Source organism: Tamandua tetradactyla, chromosome 8 (genome assembly GCF_023851605.1).
Source record: "Tamandua tetradactyla isolate mTamTet1 chromosome 8, mTamTet1.pri, whole genome shotgun sequence".
Taxonomy (NCBI): domain Eukaryota; kingdom Metazoa; phylum Chordata; class Mammalia; order Pilosa; family Myrmecophagidae; genus Tamandua; species Tamandua tetradactyla.
In genome coordinates, this window is record NC_135334.1 from 70,817,275 (window position 1) to 70,841,823 (window position 24,549).

The window sequence follows — 24,549 nt, forward strand, 5'->3', positions numbered from 1 at the left end:
GCGTTATTTACAACTGCAAAGAGATGGAAACAGCCAAAATGTCCATCAATAGAAGAATGGCTAAACAAACTGTGGTATATACATACGATGGAATATCATGCAGCTTTAAGACAAGATAAACTTATGAAGCATGTAATGACATGGATGGACCTAGAGAATATTATGCTGAGTGAGTCTAGCCAAAAACTAAAGGACAAATACTGTATGGTCCCAGTGATGTGAACCGGCATTCGAGAATAAACTTGGAATATGTCATTGGTAATAGAGACCAGCAGGAGTTAGAAACAGGTCCAGCCCAGACGAGACAATGACCTGCCCCCTTCCATGCTGCTCAAAGACTACCAGAATTTCCCTGGGATTGAGAAGATTGATGATGTCGTGAAAAGACTCTTGTCTTTGGAAATGGCCAATCAGAAGGAGAAACTAAAAATCAAGAAAGAGCAGTTGATGAACAAGGTCCTGGAAAACCCTGAGGACACCAGCTCCCTGGAGGCTCGAATTGTTGCCTTGACAGTCAAGATCCGCAGTTATGAAGAACACATGCAGAAACATCGAAAGGACAAAGCCCACAAGCGCTATCTGCTGATGAGCATCGACCAGAGGAAGAAGATGCTTAAAAACCTCCGTAAGACCAACTATGATGTCTTTGAGAAGATATGCAAGGAGCTGGGAATTGAGTACACCTTTCCCCCTCTGTACTACCGGACAGCCCATCGCCGCTGGGTGACCAAGAAGGCTCTGTGCATTCGGGTTTTCCAGGAGAGTCAAAAGCGGAAAAAGCAAAAACGGGCCTTAAGAGCTGCAGCAGCAGCCCAGAAAAAAACAAGGCCAGAAGAGCCTGGGAACCCCATCTGAAGCCGAACCAGAGACACCCAAAAAAAAGACCAATAAATTATATTAAACTATTAAAAAAAAAAAAAGTCACCTTATGTGTGAGACTAAAGCAAAAATGTTTATGTGTTACAAAATTCATATTTTGACTATTGCATTTCCTAATATAACTCATGTAGATAGTTTGATTGAATGCCATAAGTACTTGGAATCTCAGGTAGGACATGAGATTTTGTTAGTTTGTCCAGAGTGATGCCCCAATGAATCCCAGAGTGATTTGATCAGTGAGTGGAAAAGTATTTCAAAGCCCCCTTCAGGGAATGGTGAGAATGGGGAGAAATTCAACTTCCCCAAATTGAATTCTTGATATTCTCACAAGCAGTGTGGACAACCAAAGCTATAGGCTGAGCCCCCAGTTTTGGGGTTTGTTCATATGAAACTTAACCCCACAAAGGATAGGTCAAGTCTACTTAAAATCTAGGCCTAAGAGTCACCCCCAAGAGAGCCTCTTTTGTTGCTCAGTTTGGCTTCTCTCTCCAGCCAACACAACGAGCAGTCTCACCACCCTACCCCTCTCTGCGTGGGACATGACTCCCAGGGGTGTGGACCTTCCTGGCAACGTGGGACAGAGATCCTGGAATGAGCTGAGACTCAGCATCAAGGGATTGAGAAAGATTGAGAAAAACCCTAGAATGAGCTGAGAATTAACATCAAGGGATTGAGAGAAACTTCTCGACCAAAAGGGGGAAGAGTAAAATGAGACAAAGTGTCAATGGCTGAGAGATCCCAAACAGAGTCGAGAGGTTATCCTGGAGGTTATTCTTACGCATTAAGTAGCTATCACCTTGTTGTTCAAGATGTAGTGGAGAGGCTGGAGGGAACTGCCTGAAAACGTAGAGTTGTGTTCCAGTAGCCATGTTTCTTGAGGATGATTGAACAATGATATAGCTTTCACAATGTGACTCTGTGATTGTGAAAACCTTGTGTCTGATGCTCCTTTTATCTAACATATCAACAGACGAGTAGAACATATGGAATAAAAATAAATAATAGGGTGAACAAATGTTAAAATAAATTTAGTTTGAAATGCTAGTGATAAATGAAAGCGAGGGGTAAAGGGTATGCTATGTATAATCTTTTTTTTCTTTTTTTTGTTATCGTTTTATTTCTTTTTCTTTTGTCTTTTATTTCTTTTTCTAAATCGATGCAAATGTTCTAAGAAATGATGAATATGCAACTATGTGATGATATTGAGAACTGCTGATTGTATATGTAGAATGGAATGATATGTTAATATTTTTGTTTGTTGTTAATTTTTTTAATTATAAAAAATATATATATTAAAAAAGAAAGAAAGAAAGAAAAATTGCCTGACACTTTCATCTGCTATACAAACCCCAGGCAGCTGACGTGACAGAAAGGAAGAATGGTATTTTAAAACAACAGCTACAACAGTTATCTCTCAACCACTCATTTTATAGGTAGGCACTTCTTTTACGTGCATCAATTAAGCTAATAAATAGTGCAGCAATAACTGAACAAACCTCAGCAAAGGAGCGTTGAGTCTCATGTCTACTTCATCAACAATAAGAATAGAATTAACACTGGAGTAAAGTATTCCTTCAATTAGAACAGGAGCTTGTACTGAGATTGCCAAAAGCCATACCCAGAGGCATCCACCAAATATGTGGGTCTTAACGCTGGAAAATGCCACCCAGATGGACAGGTATTCTTATTCCTTGGGGACAAGAAAAGGCATTAGCAATTAACTCTGACTTCTATATCATATGTAGAAGATCCCCATTGCTCTAGTTTACAGACAGGCTCCTCTGATGTTAGGGGGAAAAATACACATATAAACATGTTGTATGTATATGTGTGTATATATATGCATATACATTCTTTTCTCCCATACAGTAGCTTGACTTTTTCATTCTCTTAAAGGTGTCTTTTGATGACAAGAAGTTCCAGATTTTAACAGTCTAATTTATCAATGTCTTACTTTATGGTTAGTGCTTTTAAAGAAATTCTCTATGCCCCAAAGTCATGAAAATATTTTCCCATGTTATCTTATAGGAGCTTTTTATTTGGCCATTCATATTTACATCTATAATCCACTTAGAATTCATTTTTTGACCCAAGTATATTAGGGTGTAATTTACATATGATAAAACGAACACATACAGAATGTATACTTAGTTCACTGAGTTTTGACAAAAATATATATCCACGTAACCATCTCCCTAAGTAAGATATAGAACATTTTCACCACCACAGAAAGTCCCTTCATGCCTATTTGTAACCAATCTCCCACCCTGCTAAAAACCCCAGAAAACAATTACTCTAATGACCATGACTACAGATTAGTTTTGCCTGCTATAAAAATCATACATATATATTCTATTGTATCTGGCTTCCTTCATCCATTCAACACGATATTTTAAAAATTCATTCACGTTACTGAGTTTATTACTAGGACATTCTTTCTTAGGAATGAGTTATATTCTAGTGTACAAACATACCACAATTTGTTTATATATTTGATTCTTGGATATTTGGGTTGTATTTACTATGGGCTATTTTGAGTAAAGCTGCTATGAGCACTCATGTTGTTTTGTAGACAAATGCTTTTGTTTCACTTGGCTAAATAACTACAAGTGGAATTGTTCAGACACATAGCAAATGTGTGTTTAAATTTATAAAGCAATTCTCAAAATGTCCCCCATCCTGATTATACCATTACATACTCCCACTAGCAATGCATGAGATTCTAGCTGATTCACATTCTCACCAACACTTGGAGCTGTTAGTGTATTAATTTTAGATATCCCAGAGGGTATGAGGTGATATCTCATGTTTTTAATTAGTATTTCCCTGGAGACTAATTATGTTGAGTAAATTTCCATGAGATCAGCAGCCTAACTTCTTTTGTGAAATGTCTGTTCAAACTTTTGGCCTTTGTCTTTTAACCTTATTATTACATGCATGAATTCTTTATATATTCTTTATACAAGTCCATTATGAGATACATATTTTGAGACTATGTTTTCCCGGTTTGTGCCCTGCCTTTTTAACTTGAAAAACCTTTTGCTTTGAAATACTTTCAAAGTCATAGGACAGCTACAAAAGTAACAGAAACCCTACAAAGAGCACTACAACAAATCCCTACCCCGCCCCCAGATATTCAGAGCCACCAATTTGCCATACCTTTCTATCTATCCATCAAACCATCTATCTATCCATTTATCAAACCATCTATCTATATTTATCAGTCCATTTTCTGAACACTTGTGTGTATACATCACGCTCCTTGAACACTTACTACTATGTGCATTTCTTAAGAACAAGGGAACGCACTTATGTAGCCACCTTAAGAGCAGTTACAAAACTCAAGAAATTTAACATTGACATTAAGCTTACAGTCTATATTCCAATTTTTCTAATGTCCCAATAATGCCCTTTTGAGCCGTTTTTACTCCCTTATTAGATCCCATCCAGAATCCTATACTGCAATTAATCGTCTCTTTAGTTGCTCTTTTTTCTATATATAAAAATAATTTTTTGTATTTATAATTGTGGGAATATTCCCATCTTGACCACTCTCAAGTATACCATTCAGTGGGATTAATCACACTCACCATTAACGTACACTTCACCATCTTCATTACTAAAATTTTTCCACTTCCCCACATAGAAATCCTACACCCATTCCCCAGCTCCCTGACCCTGGCAAACTGTACTTTTTCTGTATTTATGACTGCACATTCTCTGATATTTTCTTTGTAGCTATCACAGGGCTTAAAATTAACATCCTAAATCTTTAACTATGATGCTTTGCTTTGATAGCATACACATAAACTATGCTCCTGTACCCACCCTGTTCTCCCAACTCTATATGATTTTTGTCACAGATTACATGTTTATACATTACATGTCCAAACCCAATGATTTCTCATTACATATGCCTTTACCTTTTAGATTCTGTAGGAAGTAAAAAATGTAATTATAAACCAAAAATACAACAGCACTGACATTTATATTTACCCATGCCATTACTCTTAACAGAGATTTTTATTTCTCCATGCAGCTTGATCTATTGTCTATTGTCCTTTCCTTTCAGCCTGCAGAATTTCCTTTAGCATCTCATGTAAGGTCAGTCTAGTGGTGATGAACTTCGTTAGCTTTTGTCTATTGGTGGGTATCATAATTTCTGCCTCAATTTTTGAAAGATGCTTTTGCCAGATGCAGAATCCTTGGTGGTTATTTTTTGCCTTCAGCACTTTAAATATGTTATCCTACTGCCTTCTTGCCTCCATTGTTTCCAGTGAGAAACTGACACAATGTTATTGAGGCTTCTTTGTACATGAAAACCTTGTTTCTCTCTTGAGGCTTTCAGAATTCTCTCTATATCTTTTGCATTTAACAGTTTGATTATAACATGTCATGTCTGTTTAGGTTTATCCTGTCTGGAGTTCAGTGAGCATCCTGGATATGTATATTCATGTGCTTTGTTTAATTTGGTAAGTTTTCAGCAATTACTTCTTAAAATATTCTTTCTGCCCCTTCCTCTCTTTCTTCTCCTTCTGGGACTCCAACAATAGGTATATTGGTATGCCTGACTGTGTCCCACTGGTTCCTCAGGCTCCATTCACTTTCCTTCATTCTTCCTTCTTTCTGCTCTTCAGAGTGGATGATTTCAATGGTTTTACCTTCAACATCACCAATTCTTCCTTTTGCCAACTCCAATCTGTTGCTGAACCCCAGAAAGAGAATTTTAAATTTCTGTTACTATGGTCTTCACTTGTTTCATTCCCTTTCATAATTTCCACCTCTGTATTGACATTCTCTTTGTGTCTTTCTATAAGCTTTCTGATTCTCTTTAGTTCTTTGTCCATGTTTTTCTTGAGCTCTTTGAGCATAGTTAGGACCATTTTTAAAAGTCTTTGGTATGCCCCAGATCTGTTCACCTCATTGATGGCTTCTAATGCCTTAATTTTCTCCTTTGTCTGGGCCATTGCTCCTGTTTCTTTTGTATGTTTTATAGTTTTTTGTTGAAACCTGGACATTTTGATATTTTAATATGTTACTTCTGGAATTTAGATTCTGAGGTATCTGTTCCTTATGCTTGTATCCAGCTAGTTATGACAGACTTTCCTTGAATGCTAGGAGCTAAAAAAAAAAAAGAAAAAGAAAAAAAATACCTTTCCCAGTCTTTGCAGATTGATTTGTGGGAGTGCTCTACTTCAGAGTTTATCTATACAATGAGTTTAGAGAATCACTCAAGGTCAAAGTGTTGGTGCCTCCCTGGTCCTTTCTGCACATGCATTTTGTCTTGGACATGTGTGCAGCCCTAGGAATTCCCTCATTTACACACATAAAATGTCCCCTCTTCCCTAAGAAACAGCTTCCTCATGGTCCTGGGCACTGAACTGTACGTACCACACACAACAATCCCTTGCCCCAGGCAGCCACAACTTCACTGCTCTCCCACAGCATTCTGTAGGAGAGCTCTGTGAGCAGTCTTCTACACACATTGATGGAAATTCTGGATAGTGAGACTGCAATGAATGTCCTGGCTCAATCCCTCAGGCCCCTACCAAACAGACTAGGCCAGGCACATACACTCACGGTATGTGCATAAAGGTTCCTCTGCTCCCTCTGGAACTCCAGGCCAGGTCCACACTGTCAGGGGATGTGGGAAGGCTGTCAAAGGGATGTGGGAAGAGCCAACAACAAAGTCTGATGATTATCACTGCCAGATTTCAAGACTTATTATAAAGCTACAGGAATCAAAACAGCATGGTATTGGCATAACATGGACAAACAGATCAACAGTACAGATAAAATAGAGTCTAGAAATAAATCCAGGAAAAAAAGGACAACTGATTTTTTAATGCAATTTTATTGAGTATATTCACATACAATTGATCCAAAGTATACCATCAGCAGCTCTGCAATCATCACCATAATCAATTTCAGAACATTTTCATTACTCAAAAATAAAAAATAATAGTAAGATAAAATGAAAATATAAAGAAAATCCAAAGACAATTTATTTTTAATGAAGGCGCAAAGGTAAATGTACTGGAATTGGTACATCCACATGCAAATAAAGGAACCTGAATGCATACCTCACACCATATACAAAAATTAACTCAAAATAGACATAAATGTAGGATCTAAAACTATAAAACCTCTAGAAGAAAGCACAGGAGAAACTTTTTGTGATCATAAGCCAAGCAAAGAATTCATATATATAGCATCAAAAACCACAACCCACAAAAGAAAAAAATATACCAACCAGACTTCATCAAAATTAAAAACTTCTGCTCCTCAAATGACACTAAAAGAACAAACATCACAGTCTAGGAAAAATCTTTGCAAAGCAGATAACTTATAAAAGGACTTGTACCCAGAATATATAAAGATCCCCCAAAACTCAAAAATAAGAAAAAACAACTCAGTTTAAAAATAGGTGAAAGATTTGTTTCTCTTGGGAATAAAGAAATTATCTAAAATTGAGACTGTTGATGAACCATGGGCTTTGGACATTATACATGATGCCTAATAAATGCAGGTGTGTGCTGGTTGGAAATTATTTATGTGCCCTAGAAAACCATGTTTTAATCCTAATTCCATTTTGTAAAGGCAGCTGTTTCATCTAATCCCTATTCAGTACTGCATGTTTGAAACTGTAATTAGATCATCTCCCTGGAGATGTGATTTAATCAAGAGTGGTTGTTAAGGTGGATTAGATGGAGACACATCTCCACCCATTGTAGGTAGGTCTTGATTAGTTTATTGGAATCCTATAAAAGAGGAAACATTTTGGAGAATGACAGAGATTCAGAGAGAGTAGAGAAGAATGACATAGCCACAAGAAGCAGAGAGGTCACCTGCCAGTGACCTTTGGAGATGAAGAAGGAAACGCCTCCCAGGGAGCTTCATGAAACAGGAAGCCAGGAGATAAAGCTAGCAGATGACGCCATGTTCGCCATATGCCCTTCCAACCAAGAGAGAAACCCTATGTTCGCCATGTGCCTTCTCACTTGAGAGAGAAATCCTGAACTTCATTGGTCTTCTTGAACCAAGGTATCTTTCCCTGGATGTCTTTGATTGGACATTTATATAGACTTGTTTTAATTGGGACATTTTCTTGGCCTTAGAACTGTAAACTAGCAACTTATTAAATTCCCCTTTTAAAAAGCCATTCCATTCCTGGTATATTGCATTCCACAGCTAGCAAACTAGAACAGATTTTGGTACTGAGAGTAGGGTGCTGCTGCAGTTTGCAAATACCAAACATATTGGAACAGCTTTTTATTTATTTATTTTTTCTTTTATTCTTTCTTTTTTCTTGCATGGGCAGACACCAGGAAATGAACCCAGGTCTCCGGTACAGCAGGCAAGAACACTGCCTACTGAACCACCATGGCCCGCCCTGGAATGGCTTTTTAAATGGATAAGTGGAAGATTCTGGAAGAGTTGTGAGAAGCTTGATAGAGAAGGCTATGGAATGCTTTGAAGAGACTCTTGGTAGAAATGTGTATTCTAAAGATACCTCTGACCAGGCTCTAGACAGAAATGAGGTGTGTGTCATCACAGACTGGATGGACGGCAATCCTTGTTTTAAAATGGCAAATAATCTGGCAAAGTAGACTAGTGGCTTTGGCTGGAAGGCAGACTTTAAAAGTGATGAATTTGGATATTTAGCAGAAGAGATTTCTAATTTAGGTGTGGAAAGTGCAGCCTGGTTTCTCCTTGCAGCTTATAGTGAAATGCCACAGGAAAGAGATAAGCTGAAAACTGAACTCTTGGGTACAAAAAAACTAGAAATTGATGTTCTGGAGAATTCTAGGCTTCCAAGAAGGGAGACCCCAGATAACAGCACCCCACGTGAAGATTTGGCCAAATGTGGAACCAGTCAGCCATTTCAGAGAAAGCCAGGATTGGACACGGAGTTATCCAGGAAGGATTTGTGGAAACTCCTTATGTCTGATGGGCTTGATCCAAAGCTACTGCATAGAAAGCCAACAAGAGTATTTCAGGATCCATATAAAGAGAATCACTGCCAGTTGGGACTGAGAGGAACAGAGAAGGGACACGTTGGAGAGAAAAATAACTTCGGAGACAAAACCATGGAGGTTGGGGTCTGAAGTCAAGAAGCCTTGGGCCAGGAGAGCAGACACCCAAGCATGGGGAGAGGGTGAGCTTGCCCCGAAGGCAGAGGATGGGCCTTCCACCTGTTGCAGTGGAAGAGTTGTGCCGCCTCAGGCTTTGGAGAGGGTGAAGCACATTCCCTGGGGTTTGGGGAGAGCCTGGCTACCACCACATGGAGGGGTTAAGTGTGTACCCTGGAAATGGCAAAGAGCCCAGGTGCAGCCCCGATCCTTGGAGAGGGTGCAGCCGAGAAAAAGGTAGTCTCCCTAATGTCCCCCAAGGTTACATTTGGAGAGAGGCAGGCCTCTGCGTAGGCCTTTGGAAAGGGTGGGACTGCCGCTTTCTAAAGCCCCAAAGATTAACGACTCTCAGACTCTGAAATCTGATGGTGTTTCCCTGCAGGTTTTCGAAACTGCTTGGGTCTGGTGGCCCCTGTGTTCCTTCCTCCCTGTGGAAATGGGTATATGTATCCTATGATTGTTTCTCTTTTGTATGTTGGCAGCAGTTAACTTGTTTTGAGTTTCTACAGGTCCAGACCTGGAGGAGAACCTTGCTTTAGGACAGACCATGCCTGTAACTAACTTTGAGATTTTGTACTGATTTTAATCTTGTATTGTATCTTAATGTTACTGACAGTTTAAGGTTCTCTGCTATTGTTATGAGTGTATTTTGTATATGGAAAAACATGTCTTTTTTGGTGTCCACAGGGTGGAATGTGCTGGTTTGAAATGATTTATGTACCCAAGAAAAGCCATGTTTTAATCCTAATCCCATTTTGTAAAGGCAGCCATTTCTTCTAATCCCTATTCAGTACTGTATGTTTGAAACTGTAATCAGGGTCATCTCTCTGGAAATATCACTCAATCAAGAGTGGTTGTTAAGGGCGGGCCACGGTGGCTCAGCAGGCAAGAATGCTTGCCTGCCATGCCAGAGGACCCGGGTTCGATTCCTGGTGCCTGCCCATGTAAAAAAAAAAAAAGAAAGAAAAGAAAAAGAGTGGTTGTTAAGTGGAGATGATTTCCCAGGGATAAGTCTAGCCCTGGCACCATGGGATCAACAATAACATCCTGACCAAAAGAGGGAAAAAAGTGTAACTAATAAAGTATCAGTCAGTGGTTGAGAGAGTTCAAATAGAATCGAGAGGCTACTCTGGAGGTCACTCTTAACGTAAGCTTCAGTTAGACATTGCTACCTATCATAAGTTGCCAAACCCTAATCAAAACCATTCCAGCCAATCCTAAGGAACACCTATGGCAATATATAAGATTCTACAAAGGTTCCATGAACTAGGGTAACTTTCAGGAAACCTATGACCTCCAGATAGGCCCCTGGACCAGATAAATCCTGAAACCTAAAGGTCCCAGCCTCTCCAGAACATCAGCTAGTTCCACCTCTCTACCCCATGTTATTGACAGCCCCTTCCAACATGAAAATGTTAGAATGGGCATAGTCCAAATACCCCTAAAGAGTGGGATAGGAAGATCAAAGGTGATGGTGGAGTTATACAGAGAAGGTAAGGTTTAATGAACAAATATGAATAGCTGAATCATTAAACTGACATCTCTTTTAGTCTCCAGTATCTTAGAGCAGCTAGAAGTAAGCTAAAATTGTGGACTTATAACCCATGCCAAACTCTGAAATCTGTTCTATAACTAAATGTGGTGCTGTGCTTTGAAACTTATTGCTTTTTTGTATTTATGTTATTTTTCACAAAAAGGAAAAAAATTGATTGTGATGATAAAAAAGTATTTATTCCTTCTAGCCTCCTATGTTCTGGAGCAACTAGAAGGAAAAATCTGAGGTGATGATATGGTAGCCCATGACAAATTCTGGGATCTGTCCTGTAACTACTTGTTGAAGAGTGCTTTGAAAACTATTGCTTTTTTCTTTCTTTGCTTTGTATATATGTTATACAATTTAAAAAGTTAAAAAAAAAATGGTGAAAGATTTGAATAGGCATTACACCAAAGAAAATATATGGAAGGTAAATAAATACATAAAAAGATGCTCAAAATCAATACTCATTAGAGAAATGTAAATTAAAACCACAGTAAGATACCTCTCCATACCTACTTATTTTAGGTACTCCATACCTACATTTTAGAATGGCTAAAATTTAGAAGTGTGTCCATACCAAATGTTGGTGAAGACGGGAAGAAATTGGAACTCATACACTACTGCAGAAAACAACTTCACAGCTTCTTAAAAAAAGTAAACATACACCTACAATATGATCCAGTTATTTAACTCCTAATTATTTATCTAAGACAAAAAGTCATATATGTAAATACAAAGACTTTTACATGAATATTTATAGTTACTTTATTTGTAATAACCAAGAACTGAAAATTACTCAAATGTTCATCAACACGGTGAGAACATATTGTGACATATCCATAAACTGAAATATTACTCAACAATAAAAGGGAATGAACTATAGTTACAAGCAACTAAGTGAATGAATCTCAAGATTACTATGCTAAATGAAAAAGCCAGAAAGAAGAGTATACACTGTATGATCCATTTATAAAAAATACTTGTAAAATGCAGTCTAATCTTATGACAGAAAGTAGATCAGATCCACTGTTGCCTGGAGATGGGGAGCAGTTCAAGAGAAGGGATGACAAAGGAACATGAAGAAACTTCTAAGGGTGATAGATATGTTTATGACCTTCACTGTGTTGATGATTTCATAAGTTTCTACATATTCAAAACTTGTGTACTTTAATTATGTACAGCTTAGGTATGTCAATTATATCTCAGTAAAGCTGTTAAATAACAATAAGGACCCACAAATCTATGGCCAGTTGATTTTTGTTAAGAGTGCTGTGGTGTATTGAATTGTGTATCCCAGTTCAGACATGTTCTTGGCCTTGGTCCTAACTCTGGTGGTTGTGGACCAGTTATAAATATGATCTCCTGAAGATGTTACTTCAGTTAAAATGTAGCCCAACTTTAATCCAGATTACTGGGCACCTTTATAAGCAGAGTGAAAGTCAGGTAGAGAGGCAGGAGAAGGAAGCCACACGAAACACCTGGAAACTGGAAGTCAACAGAACCTGGAAGAGAAAGCTGAAGATGCCACCATGTGCACTGCCATGTGACAGAAAAGCCAAATACGAAGGATCTCCTGCATCTAGCCCCAGAATGCCACAGTCCTTTGGGAAGACACATTGCTTTGCTAACCCTCAATTTTAGACTTCACCTAGCCTCAAAACTTCAGGCCAATAAATTCTCGTAGTTTAAACCAAACCACTGTATTTGTTTTAGCAGCCAGAAACTAAAACAGGTGCCAAGACCACTCAGTGGGGAAGGAACAGTCTGATCAACAAATGGTGCTGGGAAACCTGGATCTCCACATGCAAAAGAATGAAAGTGGACCCCTACTTCATACCATAAACAAAAATTAATTCAAACTGCTTTAACAACCTAAATATAAAAACTGGAACTATACAATTCTTAGAAGAAAACATAGAAAAATAGTTTAAAGACCTTGTATTAGGCACTACATTCTTAGACTTTATACCAAAAGGTAAAAACAGATGAACTGAACCTCATCAAAATTAAAGCCTTTCAAAGAGGATTGTGAGAAGACGGCGGAATAGGAAGCTCCAGGATTCAGTCCTCCCATTCAGTCCTTAAACAGGCAAGAATTGTCTGAATCAACTATTCTGAAACTCTGGAAGTCAAGAGAACAAACACTACAGCATCCAGGGAAGAGTGGGAAGAAAACACTGGTAAAGTATGTTAAAGACCAATAAATTGCTCTATCTAAGAATGGTGGATACAGGCCCATTGCCCATCCCCACAGCAGACCACCACGTGTGGTCCAGCGCCTGGCCTGCTCAGTGGTGACAGAAGAAGACATAAAAATCCTCTTTCCCAAGACCAGGGGATGCCACAGGTGATTGCTAATCATGGTTTTTGACTAGCAACTTCAGATCACTGGGGGCCTGGCTCAGATGGCAGCCAGTGTTCCAACCTACCCCAGAAAAAGACAGGGGAAGAGGTGACATATAGACAACACTTCCTCAAGGCTGTGAAGACAAGTTAAGGGTAGCATTTGCTTGGCAAGTCAAGAAAGCTCAACTTTGGGAGGATGTGAAAGAAGTTCCCAGGGCCCTTCTTGACACTTCCCAAAGGCAGTTTAGGGCTGGTCTGTGCCCTTTTTGTTGGGTCCCTGGACCTGTTTTGGTTGGGAATGACTGATTTGGGAAACTCTTCTCCAGTGTACCCCTCCTCCCAGAATTTGCCCTCTAGGCAAAAGCAGCTTGAGACAACAAAAGGAGTATAAGAAACTATAGAAGCAGACAGTACAGGACACAGGCTTGCCTGTTTTAATGAACTGGGAGAGGGAGATCTGCCTCCTGGGAAACAGAGGGGGCATTCAAACTCCTGTAAACAGGGGAACTCCAAAACAACTAACAAGCACAAGTCCAAGGTAAGACAAAGGCCCAGAAAAGACACAGCATAGCCTTGAGCAGAAATTCCTTAAAAGAGGACTGTATCCCAAACAAACCTCTACATTATCACCAGCTGCTAACAAAATCAGGAAACAGACATCTCAATCAAGGAATAAATGCCACAGTTAATAGTTTAAAATATTAAAATGAGGGTGCATGGGTGGTTCCATGGTATAATACTCGCCTTCCATACGGTTCAATTCCTGGACCACACCCTCCAAAAATATATAAATAAATAAAATATCTATGTATTATATGTACAGTATGCAATAAGAGGACTAGGCAAATAAAGAAACAGGAAATGATGGCCCATTCAGGGGAAAAGGATAAAAATCCAGAAAACATCAATGAAGACAAGAATGTGGACATACCAAAGAAAGACATTTTTTAAATGATCTTAAAAATGCTCAAGGAGATGAAAAAAAAATAACTAAAGGATATAAGGAAAACAGTGAATGAGCAAGATGAGAATTTCAACAAAGATACAGAAATTTTAAAAGACAGCCAAACAGAACTACTGGAATTGAAGACCACAATAATTGAAGTAAGAAATGTCCAGGAGGGTTTCAAGAGATTAGAGCTCACAGACGAGAGAATCAGCAAACTTGAAGACAGGACAAGTGAAAGGAGTCAGGCTGAGGAACAGAAAGAAAAAATAATTATACAGAGTGAAAACAGCTGGTTTGAAAGGATGTATGTCCCCTAGAAAAGCCATATTTTAATCTAAATCCCATTTCATAAAGGCAGAATAATCCCTATTCAATACTATATGCTTGAAACTGTAATCAGATCATCTCCCTGGAATTGTGATTTAATCAAGAGTGGTTGTTAAGCTGGATTAGGTGAAGACAAATCTCCACCCATTTGGGTGGATCTTGACAAGTTTCTGTAGTCCTATAAAAGGGGATTCAGAGAGAGCAGAGAATGCTGCAGCACCATGAAGCAGAGTCCACAAGCCAGCGACCTTTGGAGATGAAGAAGGAAAATGCCTCCCGGGGAGCTTCATGAAAGCGGAAGCCAGAAGAAGCTAGCAGATGATGCCGTGTCCGCCATGTGCCTTTCCAGATGAGAGAGGAACCCTGACTGTGTTCACCATGTGCCTTTCCAGATGAGAGAGAAATTCTGAACTTTATCAGCCTTCTTGAACCAAGGTATCTTCCCCTGGATGCCTAAGATTGGACATTTCTATAGACTTGTTTTAATTGGGACCTTAGACCTGTAAACTAGCAACTTATTAAATTCCCCTGTTTAAAAGCCATTCTGTTTCTGGTATATTGCATTCTGGCAGCTAGCAAACTAGAACAATAGCCAAAGACACTTCTGGGATACCATCAAGCGTACCAATAGCTGTGATATGGGAGTCCCAAAAGGAGAAGAAAGAAAGGAGCAGAAGGAATATTCAAAGAAATAATGACAGAGAACTTCCCAAACTTAGCAAAAGACAGGTATAAGCACATCCGAGAAGCCCAGAGAACAGTACAGATGATAAACATAAAGAAAAATATTTTCTATCATATATTGATCACATTAGCCTATACAAAGGACAGGGAGAGAGTTCTGAAAGCTGCAAGAGAAAAGCAACATGTTATGTACAAGCGAATCCCAATTAGAATGAATGCTATTGTTATGGGTTATAGTTCCATAATTTTAGGTTTTGCCTTCTAGCTGCTCCAAGACATTGGAGATTGTAATGGTTAGGCTCAGGTGTCAAATTGGCCAAATGATTATGTGCAGTTGTCTGGTCAGGCAAGCACTGTCCTGACCATTGCTGCAAGGATATTTTGTGGCTGGCTGAGTAAATCATCAGTCAGTTGACTGCATCTGTGGCTGATTACATCTGTGATCAACTAAGGTGTGCCTCCTGCAAGATAATCCAATCAGTTGAAGGCATTTAAGGGAGAAGAGAAACTCTTTCACTGCTTCTTCAGTCAGTGAACCTTTCCTGTGGTGTTTGTACAGACCCTTCATCAGAGCCACCAGCTTCACAGCCTACCTTACAGATTTTGGACTCTTCCATTCCCACTTTCTCATCAGAAACCATGGAGGCAAGAAGCCAGTGGGTTGAAATACTTAAAGTATTGAAAGAAAACAACTGCCAACAAAGAATTTTATATCTTGACACTTTCCTTTAAAAATGAGAGATTAAGACATTTCCAGATAAACAAAAGATGAGGCAGTTCATCACCATTAAACCTGTCCTACAAGCAATGCCAACAGGAGTTCTTCAGACTGAAAGGAAAGGACATTGGACAGAGGTTCAAAAGCAGCACAAAGAAATAAAGATCTCCAGTAAAGGTAACCATTTGGGTAATTACAAATGTCAGTATTATAGTAGTGTATTGGTATGTAACTTCAGTTCTTACTTCTGACAGATGCTAAAATGCAAATGCTTAAAAACAAATCTGTGGTTTGTACAAAGATAAAAACTGTAACAAGTATAAAAAGGGTGGAAGGGCCAGAGGAGTATAGGAAAAGTATTTGTGTATGATACTGAAGTTAAGTGGGTATCAAACCAGATATGGTTGTTATAGATTTAGGATGCTAAATTTTAATCCTATGGTAAACACAAGGAAAAAGTATGAAAAATATATGCATATATATCCAGATAGAAAAGAGAAGGCACTCAATATGGTAAAAACAAAAAATCAAAAGTATATAAAAGTAGGCATTAACTGAAGAACTGAGGGACTAAAAAGGTATAAGACTTATAAAGGCAAAACAGTAGAAGAATATCTTGTATTATCAACAGTGTCTTTAAATGTAAATGGATTAAACTCTACAGTCAAAAGGCAGAGATTGGCAGAATGGATGGAAAAAGAGTGACCTAACTATATGCTGTCTGCAAGAGACTCACCTTAAGGGAAAAAATACAAGAGTTAAAGGTGCAAGGATGGAAAAATATATAGCATGCAAATAGTAAGCAAAAGAATGCTGGGATAGCTATACAAATATCGGATAAAATAGATTGCAAGTCAGAAAACAATTACATGCCAGAGACCCAGGTTTGATTCCCGGTGCCTGCCCACACAAAAAAAATAAACAATTATGAGGGACAAAAATGGTCATTACATACTGATAAAGGGGATAATTCAACAGGAAGATGTAACAATTATAAATACATGCATCTAACAGCAGAACTGCAAAATACAGAAGAAAATACAGTCATATTTGAAGGGAGAAAATGATGGCTCTATATCAATAGTAGGAGACTTTAACACTTACTCTCAATAATGGATAGAACATCTAGTTAGAAGATTAATAAGGAAGTGCAGGATTTGACTGATACACTAAACCAACTAGACATACCAGACATATACATATATAGAATGTTACACCCGAACATACACACTGAGTGTATGAAAACAGAATACACATTCTTCTCACGTGCACATGGATCAGTCTCCAGGATAGACCATATGTTGGGTAACAAAAAAGTCTCAATAAATTAAAAAAATACTGAAATCATATAATGTATATTCTCCAGTCACAGAGAAATGAACCTAGAAATCTTTAACAGAGGGAGAAATGGAAAATTCACAAATATGTGGAAATCAAACAACATACTCTTAAGCAACCAATAGGTTAAAGAGGAAATCAGGAAATATCTTGAGGAAAATGAAAATACAACATCCCAAAATTTATGAGATGTACCAAACGCAATGCTGAGAGGGAAATTTATAGCTCTAATGCTTACATTAAAAAGGGAGAAGGGGTACAAGGGTAGTTCAGTGGTAGAATTCTTGCCTGCCATGCAGGAGATACAGGTTCAATTTCTAGCCCATGCACTTCCCCCTTCCCATCCAAAAAATTCAACAAATGGTGCTTCAATAATGAGATAGTCACATGGAAAAAGAATAAAATGTGACCTCCACCATACAGCATACAAAAAAAAAAGGAGAACAACTTTAAATCACAGATGTAACTTCAAAACTGGACATACTAGAAAGAGAAAAGGAAACTAAATCCAAAGTGAGCAGGAGGAAGAAGTAGCAAAGATTAGAGTGATGTTAAATGAAACAGAGAGCAAAAAAAAACAAAAGGGAAAATCAATAAGACCAAAAGTTGGTTCTGTGAAATTTTTTAAAAATTGACAAAACTTAAGCTAGAGTGACAAAGAAAAAAAGAGAGGATCCAAATAATGAAAATTAGATATGAAAAGGGAGGCATTACTACTGCACTCACTAAAATAAAAAGGACCATAAGAGGATACAATGAACAACAGTATGCAAATAAAGCAGATAACCTAGATGAAATGGACAAATTCTTAGTAACACAAAAACTACCTACATTGACTAAAGATGAAATAGAAGATCTCAACAAACGAAATACTAGTAAAGAGATTGAATCAGTAATCCAAAACCTCCCAACAAAGAAAAGCCTAAGACCGGATGGCTTCATAGGGGAATATTACCCAACATTCCAAGAAGACTTAACTCCATTTCTGCTCAACCTATTTCAGAAAGTTGAAAAGGAGGGAACACTCACTAACTCACTATACAAGGCCAATATCACCCTTATACCAAAACCAGATGACGATACTATAAGACAAGATAACTACAGACCAATATCTCTTGCAACTATAATGCAGAATTCCCCAACAACATACTAGCAAACCAAATCTAACAATACATTAAAAAGAATTATAGGGCAGGCCACAGTGGCTCAGTGGCAGAGTTCTCGCCTGCCATGCTAGAGACCCGGGTTCGATTCCCAGTGCCTGCCCATGTAAAAAACAAAACAAAACAAAACAAAACAATTATATACTTGGCAGGCACCACAGTTGTTTGAGACATCTTATAAATCTCATATTTACAGATCTCTCTTCTTGGTTCTGTTTCTCTAGAGAATGCTGACTAACACAGAGACTAAAAGAAATATCAATGTAATGATTCAGCAGTCATATTCATTTATTAATCCTATCTTCCCTGTAATAACTTCACCTACTCCCTAATTTTTCTCTGAATCTTAAGTGGTGTTTGGGCTATGCCCATTCTAATTTTTTCATGTTGGAAAGGGCTGTCGATAATATGGGATAGGGTGATGGAACCAGCTGATATTCTGGAGAGAGTGGCCTCTCTGGTTTTTGGGACTTATCTGGCCTAGGAACCCATCTGGAGGTTGTAGCTTTCTGGAAAGTAATCACAGTGCATGGAACCTTTGTAGAATCTCAGATTGAGCCCTAGGTGTTCTTTAGGGTTGGCAGGAATAGTTTTGGTTGGGGTTTGGCCACCTATGATAAACAGCAATATCTAGTTGAAGCTTCTATAAGAGTAGCCTCCAGAGTAGCCTCTTGACTTCCCAGGGCCCTTTCTGAGACTTCCCCAAGGCAGTTTAGGGCTGGTCTGTGCCCTTTTCTCGACTCTATTTGAACTCTCTGCCACTGATACCTTATTTGTTACAATTCTTTTCCCCCTGTTGATCAGGAAGGCATTATTGATCCTGGTGCTCTTACACAAGCTTCAAGTACACCTTGCTACCTATCATAACCTGCCAACCCCCAACCAGGACCATTCAAGCCAATCCTTAAGAACACCTAGGGCAATATATAAGATTCCACAAGGGTTCCAGCCACTAGAGTAACTTGCCAGAAACCTACAACCAGGTTCCCGGTCCAGAGAACCCTGAAACCTAGCCCAGCCTCTCCAGAACATTAGATAGTTTCATCTCCCTACCCCATGTTAGTGACAGACCCTTGCAATATCAAAAATTTAGAATTGCTATAGCCCAAACAACCCCAATGAGAGGTATGGAAAGATCAGAGGTGATGGTGGAATTATACATAGAAGATAGGACTTAACAAATGAATATGAATGCTGAATCATTACATTGATATCTCTTTTAGTCTCCAGCATTTTAGAGCAGCTAGACGTAAAAACCTAAAATTGTGAAAATGTAACCCATGTCAAAGTTTGAAATAGGTTCTACAACTAATTATAGTGCTGTGCTTGGAAATTTATAGTTTTTTATATATGTTATTGTTCACAAAAAAAGAAGGGAAAAAAAAGTTGACTGTGATGATAAAAAAGTATTTAAGCCTGGTAGCCTCCTATATTCTGGAGCAGCTAGAAGGAAAAATATGAGAGGATCGTATGGTAGCCCATGACAAACTCTGGGATCTATTCTGTAACCACTTTTTGAAGAGTACTTTGAAAACTATTGCTTTTTTATTTCTTTGCTTTGTATATATGTTATACTATACAATAAGAAAAATTTTTTAAAAATGGATCAAAGAGTGAAATATAAAACCCAGAATTATCAAACTTCTAGAAGAAATATAGGTAAGCAACTTCAGGATCTTGTGTTAGGCAATGGTTTCTTAGACTTTATATTCAAAGCACAAAAGAAAAAAAAAGTAACAAAAGAAAAAGTAGATAAATGGGAGCATCTGAAAATTTAAAACTTTTGCACCTCAAAGACAACAACTTACATGATGAGAGAAAATATTTAGAAATCACATATCCAATAAAGGTTTAACATCCAGAATATATAAAGAAATCCTTCAACTCAACAACAAAAAGACAAATGACCCAATTCAAAATAAGCAAAAGACTTGAATAGACATTTCTCCAAAGAAGATATATAAATGGGCAGAAAGCACATAAAAAGATGCTCAACTTTATGATTTATTAAGGAAATGCAAATCAAACCCACAAGGTATCATTTCACTACTATGAGAATGGCCACTAAACAAACAGAAAGCAAATAAACAAAAAAATTACATGTGTTGGAGAGGATATAGAGTACAGGAATACTCATTCACTGCTGGTGGGAATGCAGAATGGTACAGCCACTGTGGAAGACAGTTTGGTGGTTCCTCAGAAAGTTAAGTGCTGAATTATATGACTCAGCAATCCTACTGTTAGGTATATACCCAAAAGAATTGAAAGCAGGGACTCAAACAGATATTGGCACACTGACGTTCAAAGCAACAATTGCTAAAAGATGGAAGCAACTCAAATGTCCATCAACTGAGGTATGGATAAACAAAATGAAGAATACATATACAATGGAATACCATTCAGCTGTAAAAAGGAATGAAGCCCTGATGCATGCTTGAACTTTGAAGACATCATGTTGAGTGAAATAAGCCAGACATAAAAGGACAGACATCGTATGATTTTGCTTATATGAAATAACTAGAATATACAAATTTATATTCAGAAAGTAGATTGAACGTTATAAGGAGGGTAATGGTGGAAGAGGGGTGGAATGGGGAGTTAATGCTTAATAGGTATGGAGTTTTTGTCTGGGGTGATGAAAAAGTTTTGGTAATAGGCGTTAGTGATGATAGCATAGTGCTGCAAATGTAATTAACACTGAATTGTGTATCTTAAAGTGTTTAAAAATGAAAACTTTATGTTATATATTTGTTACTACAACAAAAATTTCAACAATAATAAGGAGATTAAATCCACATACTCAAAAGATAAACTCCAGCTTTCTCTCCTATCTATGCTTCTGAGGCAGGAAAATGAAATATTTCTTCCTAGGAATTTTGACCAACCCAAAAGAAAATATCCACTGATACTGACATTTGGGAATCTGTCACTGAAAAGGGTAAACCCTGTCTAAACACTACAGCTTCCAACTAATTTTTTAGTGCCTTATGAATATTCGATATACAGCCAAGGATAATATGACATTTGAGAAAAGTCACTAACATGAATGACAAAATACACCAGGTACGAACACATGTACATATGCATGAAAAGAAACAAAAATGAGACACCATAGGGAAGAGCAGGAAGTTTCTTAAAATTTCAGAGAGTAAAAGAAAAAAAAACTACAGAGAGATAAGATTCACTAAACAAGAACAGGATGCTATAATAATAAAAGTTGGAGACTAAGAATGACTTCTTAAAAATAAAAAATAGAGAGGCTGAAATTAAAAAAAAATTAATTCAGTAATATTTGTCTCCCAGTGGTGAAAAAGCTATTTATTTGGTAATAGATAGTGGTGATGGTTGTAATTGTACACTTAAAAATGTTAAATGGAAAATTTTATTATACATATATATAATCATAATAAAATTAAAAACCAAAACAAAATTAAAAACCCAAATCAAATAAAGCAGATTGAGTATTTATCATGTGCCTGGCCCCAGCTTGCACATTACATGAGGTATCTCAATTAATCCTCATAACAGTTCTGTGAGCTCACTGGTACTGCAATCATCATTTACACACAAGAAACTGGGGCTTAGTGTACATAATGTCACTTGCCTAAAGACCTACAGCTAGAAAGGGGGAGGGGGGAATTTGTCCCTTAGTCTATGGCTCATTCTATCATATTTTGACCTTGTTTGCCTGCAGCCTTTAGGAAGTCCACTGTTTTCCAGTTTCTGAACATGCCATCCCTATTGAGCTCTGCAAGGATGTCACTGTATTCAGACCTGGTACTTTCCATATACCACAGCAGTCTTCTCTTGACTGCATATTTTATTACTCTCATTACTTTTTTGCAAACAAGATACAGACTTTTTTGTTTTTGAGGTCACAAATTTATAGTGCATACTATGTGCCAGACTCTGGGCTTGGTGATGGAAAGTATAAATATATACATAAACATCAAAACAATCCATATTCAGGATATATTTATGGAATGTCTATTATATGCCAAATACTATGCAAATAATACAATGATAGACCCATCCTGGTCCTACTGGAGTTTACAGTCTAAAAAAATTTAATTAAAGGGACATTTGAAACATATAGTATGACAGAAATACAAATACCATATCGAGGGAAACCAACCCAGCCTAGGGATGAGCTGAGGAAAGGGAAATGAGGAGCTATGAGGCAAAAAATCAACCAGACCAGATTATCAAGGACCACTTATATATAAAACTTAGATTTTGTCTTGAGGGCAATAGGGAGCACAGAAGAGAAGAGGGGATGAAAGCAGAAGTGCATTTTAGAAATACCACCCTGGCTTCTTTGAGAGAAAAGATCAGAGCAGAGCCAGATTACAGGTAAAAATTGATCAGAAGACACTATAATAAATTACATCAATGGTTTCATATTTCTTAAATGTTCTCCCCTATTAACAGTAATGATATTAACATTTATTAAGTGCTAGTACTTTGTGCCAGATAAAAACTGAGTTAGAAGAGTTTTACAAATTCCATTTCATAAAATCCTCATGTAACTGTAAGAGCTAGGAATCATTATAATTCTGTTTTCACAGATGAGAAAACTGGGGCACACAATGGTTGATTAACTTGGCTTAGGATTTACAGCTGATTAATGGGGAAGATGGAATACAAATCTAGCAGTGCAAGCCAGAAATCGGAGCAAAATCCAGCCCAGTGCCCATGTACTGGGTTGAATAGTGTCCTCCAAAAATCCATATCCCCTGGTACCTGTGAATGTGACCTTATTTGTAAATAGAGCATTTGCAGATGTAATTAGTTAGGATGAGTTCATATTGGATTAGGATAGCCTCTAAATCCAATATGAATGCTCTCTTTATAAGAAGGAAATTTAGATAGAGAACATAGAAGAAATATGGGCAGTGAAGATAATGGCAAAGATGTGACTAATGCAGCTACCTATAAGCTAAGTAATGCCAAGGACTGCCAACAACCAGCATCTATAAATAAAACTTTGTTGTAGCACAGCCATATGCATTCATTTACATCATGCTCATGGAAGCTTTTAAGGTAGAGCAGAATTGAGTCACTGCAACAGAGACTGTGTAGCCCACCAAATCAAAAATATTTATATTCTGGTCCTTTACAGAAAAAGTTTGCTGATCCCTGTTCTAGGCCCACAGCTCCAGGTGCTCAAGTCCTATTCTGCTTCTCTAAGTAAAAAATGTTTGAGCACACGTCCCCGTAAGTGTATGTTTATTTTAACTGCATGCAAATTCTCCAGCACTAATATATTAAATGATGTATTAACTAATTTTCAATATATATATTTTAAATTTCACAAATCATGCACTTATAGTCCATAAAGTTGTATCTATTAAATATCACCATCTCACTAAATAGGTTGAACACATACATTTTTGTTTCTGTTTATAGCTTATTCTTTAATAGAAGACATTGAAAATATTTAAAACTTATATGGGGAGAAAAGGAATATAATACAAGCTGTCAAAAAAAAAGTTGTAGACCACTGATTCAGAGCATGATGAACTTATAATCACATTAGTGCCAACACATTTCAATTTTCTTTGATTACTAGAACAATCAATGCTTTTCATCTTCGATCTGGCTCCTAGACTCTCACTTGACATTAACATCTATCATTTCTATAAGGTACAATTGGTGACTATTTTTGATGCTGCAGCAAAAATAGTGTATTTTGGGGTAAACTAGGACTACTCACAGCTTCCACTCCACAGAATCCTGAAATCACAGCAAACAGTTTTTTGTATAGAAGGCTAAAGCCACTGCTTATTCTTGAGTAGTCACATAATCAGTGCCAAAGCAATTGATTTGAATTTATAATTCTTACATAAGTTTAAAGAAATCATGTTAATGATACATGCTTTCTTCAATTTAAATTCTAGAACACCTTTCAATTTAAATGTTAGTTTTAGAATTAAGCTCATCTAAATACTTATGTTCAAATAACATTTAACAAATTTTCTGTTTTAATTAATAACATACTTAAAATTACTTCAAAATGAGATGACTGTATAATGATAAAGCTTTTACAATGTGACTGTGATTGTGAAAACCTTGTGTCTGATGCTACTTTTAGCTAGGGTATGGACAGATGAGTAAATAATATGGATAAAAATAAACAAACAATAGGGAGAACAAAAGTTAAGACAAATTGGGTAGATGGAAATACTAGTGGTCAATGAGAGGGAGGGGTGAGGGGTATGGTATGTATGAGTTTTTTCTTTTTCCTTTTTTGCTTCTCTTTCTGGAATGATGCAAATGTTCAAAAAAATTATCATGATGATGAATACACAACTATGTAATGCTATTGTAAGCCACTGATTGTACACCATGTATGGAATGTTTGTATGTTGTTTTATCAATAAAAATATTTTTTAAAATTACTTCAAATGGGTTTTAAATTATTACATGGGTCATACAGATATGCACATTAAATTAACTAATTTCAGGCATTCATG

At 37.4% G+C, this 24,549-nt stretch overlaps 2 protein-coding genes across 2 annotated transcripts in view; one reads left to right on the forward strand and one right to left on the reverse strand.

Annotated features, from left to right (window-relative positions):
* RNF169 (ring finger protein 169) overlaps positions 1-24,549 on the reverse strand; it is a 158,000-nt gene that overhangs the window by 64,994 nt on the left and 68,457 nt on the right. The gene's annotated exons all lie outside the window — the stretch shown is intronic.
* LOC143644501 (small ribosomal subunit protein uS15m-like) lies at positions 264-911 on the forward strand. Its single transcript, XM_077113572.1, has one exon. The coding sequence runs from the start codon at positions 325-327 to the stop codon at positions 853-855; it is 531 nt and encodes a 176-aa protein (XP_076969687.1). The 5' UTR covers positions 264-324; the 3' UTR covers positions 856-911.

Bases quoted from the DNA above. Each gene is read 5' to 3' on its own strand.
- LOC143644501 (XM_077113572.1), top strand. From the start codon at position 325: ATGCTGCTCAAAGACTACCAGAATTTCCCTGGGATTGAGAAGATTGAT.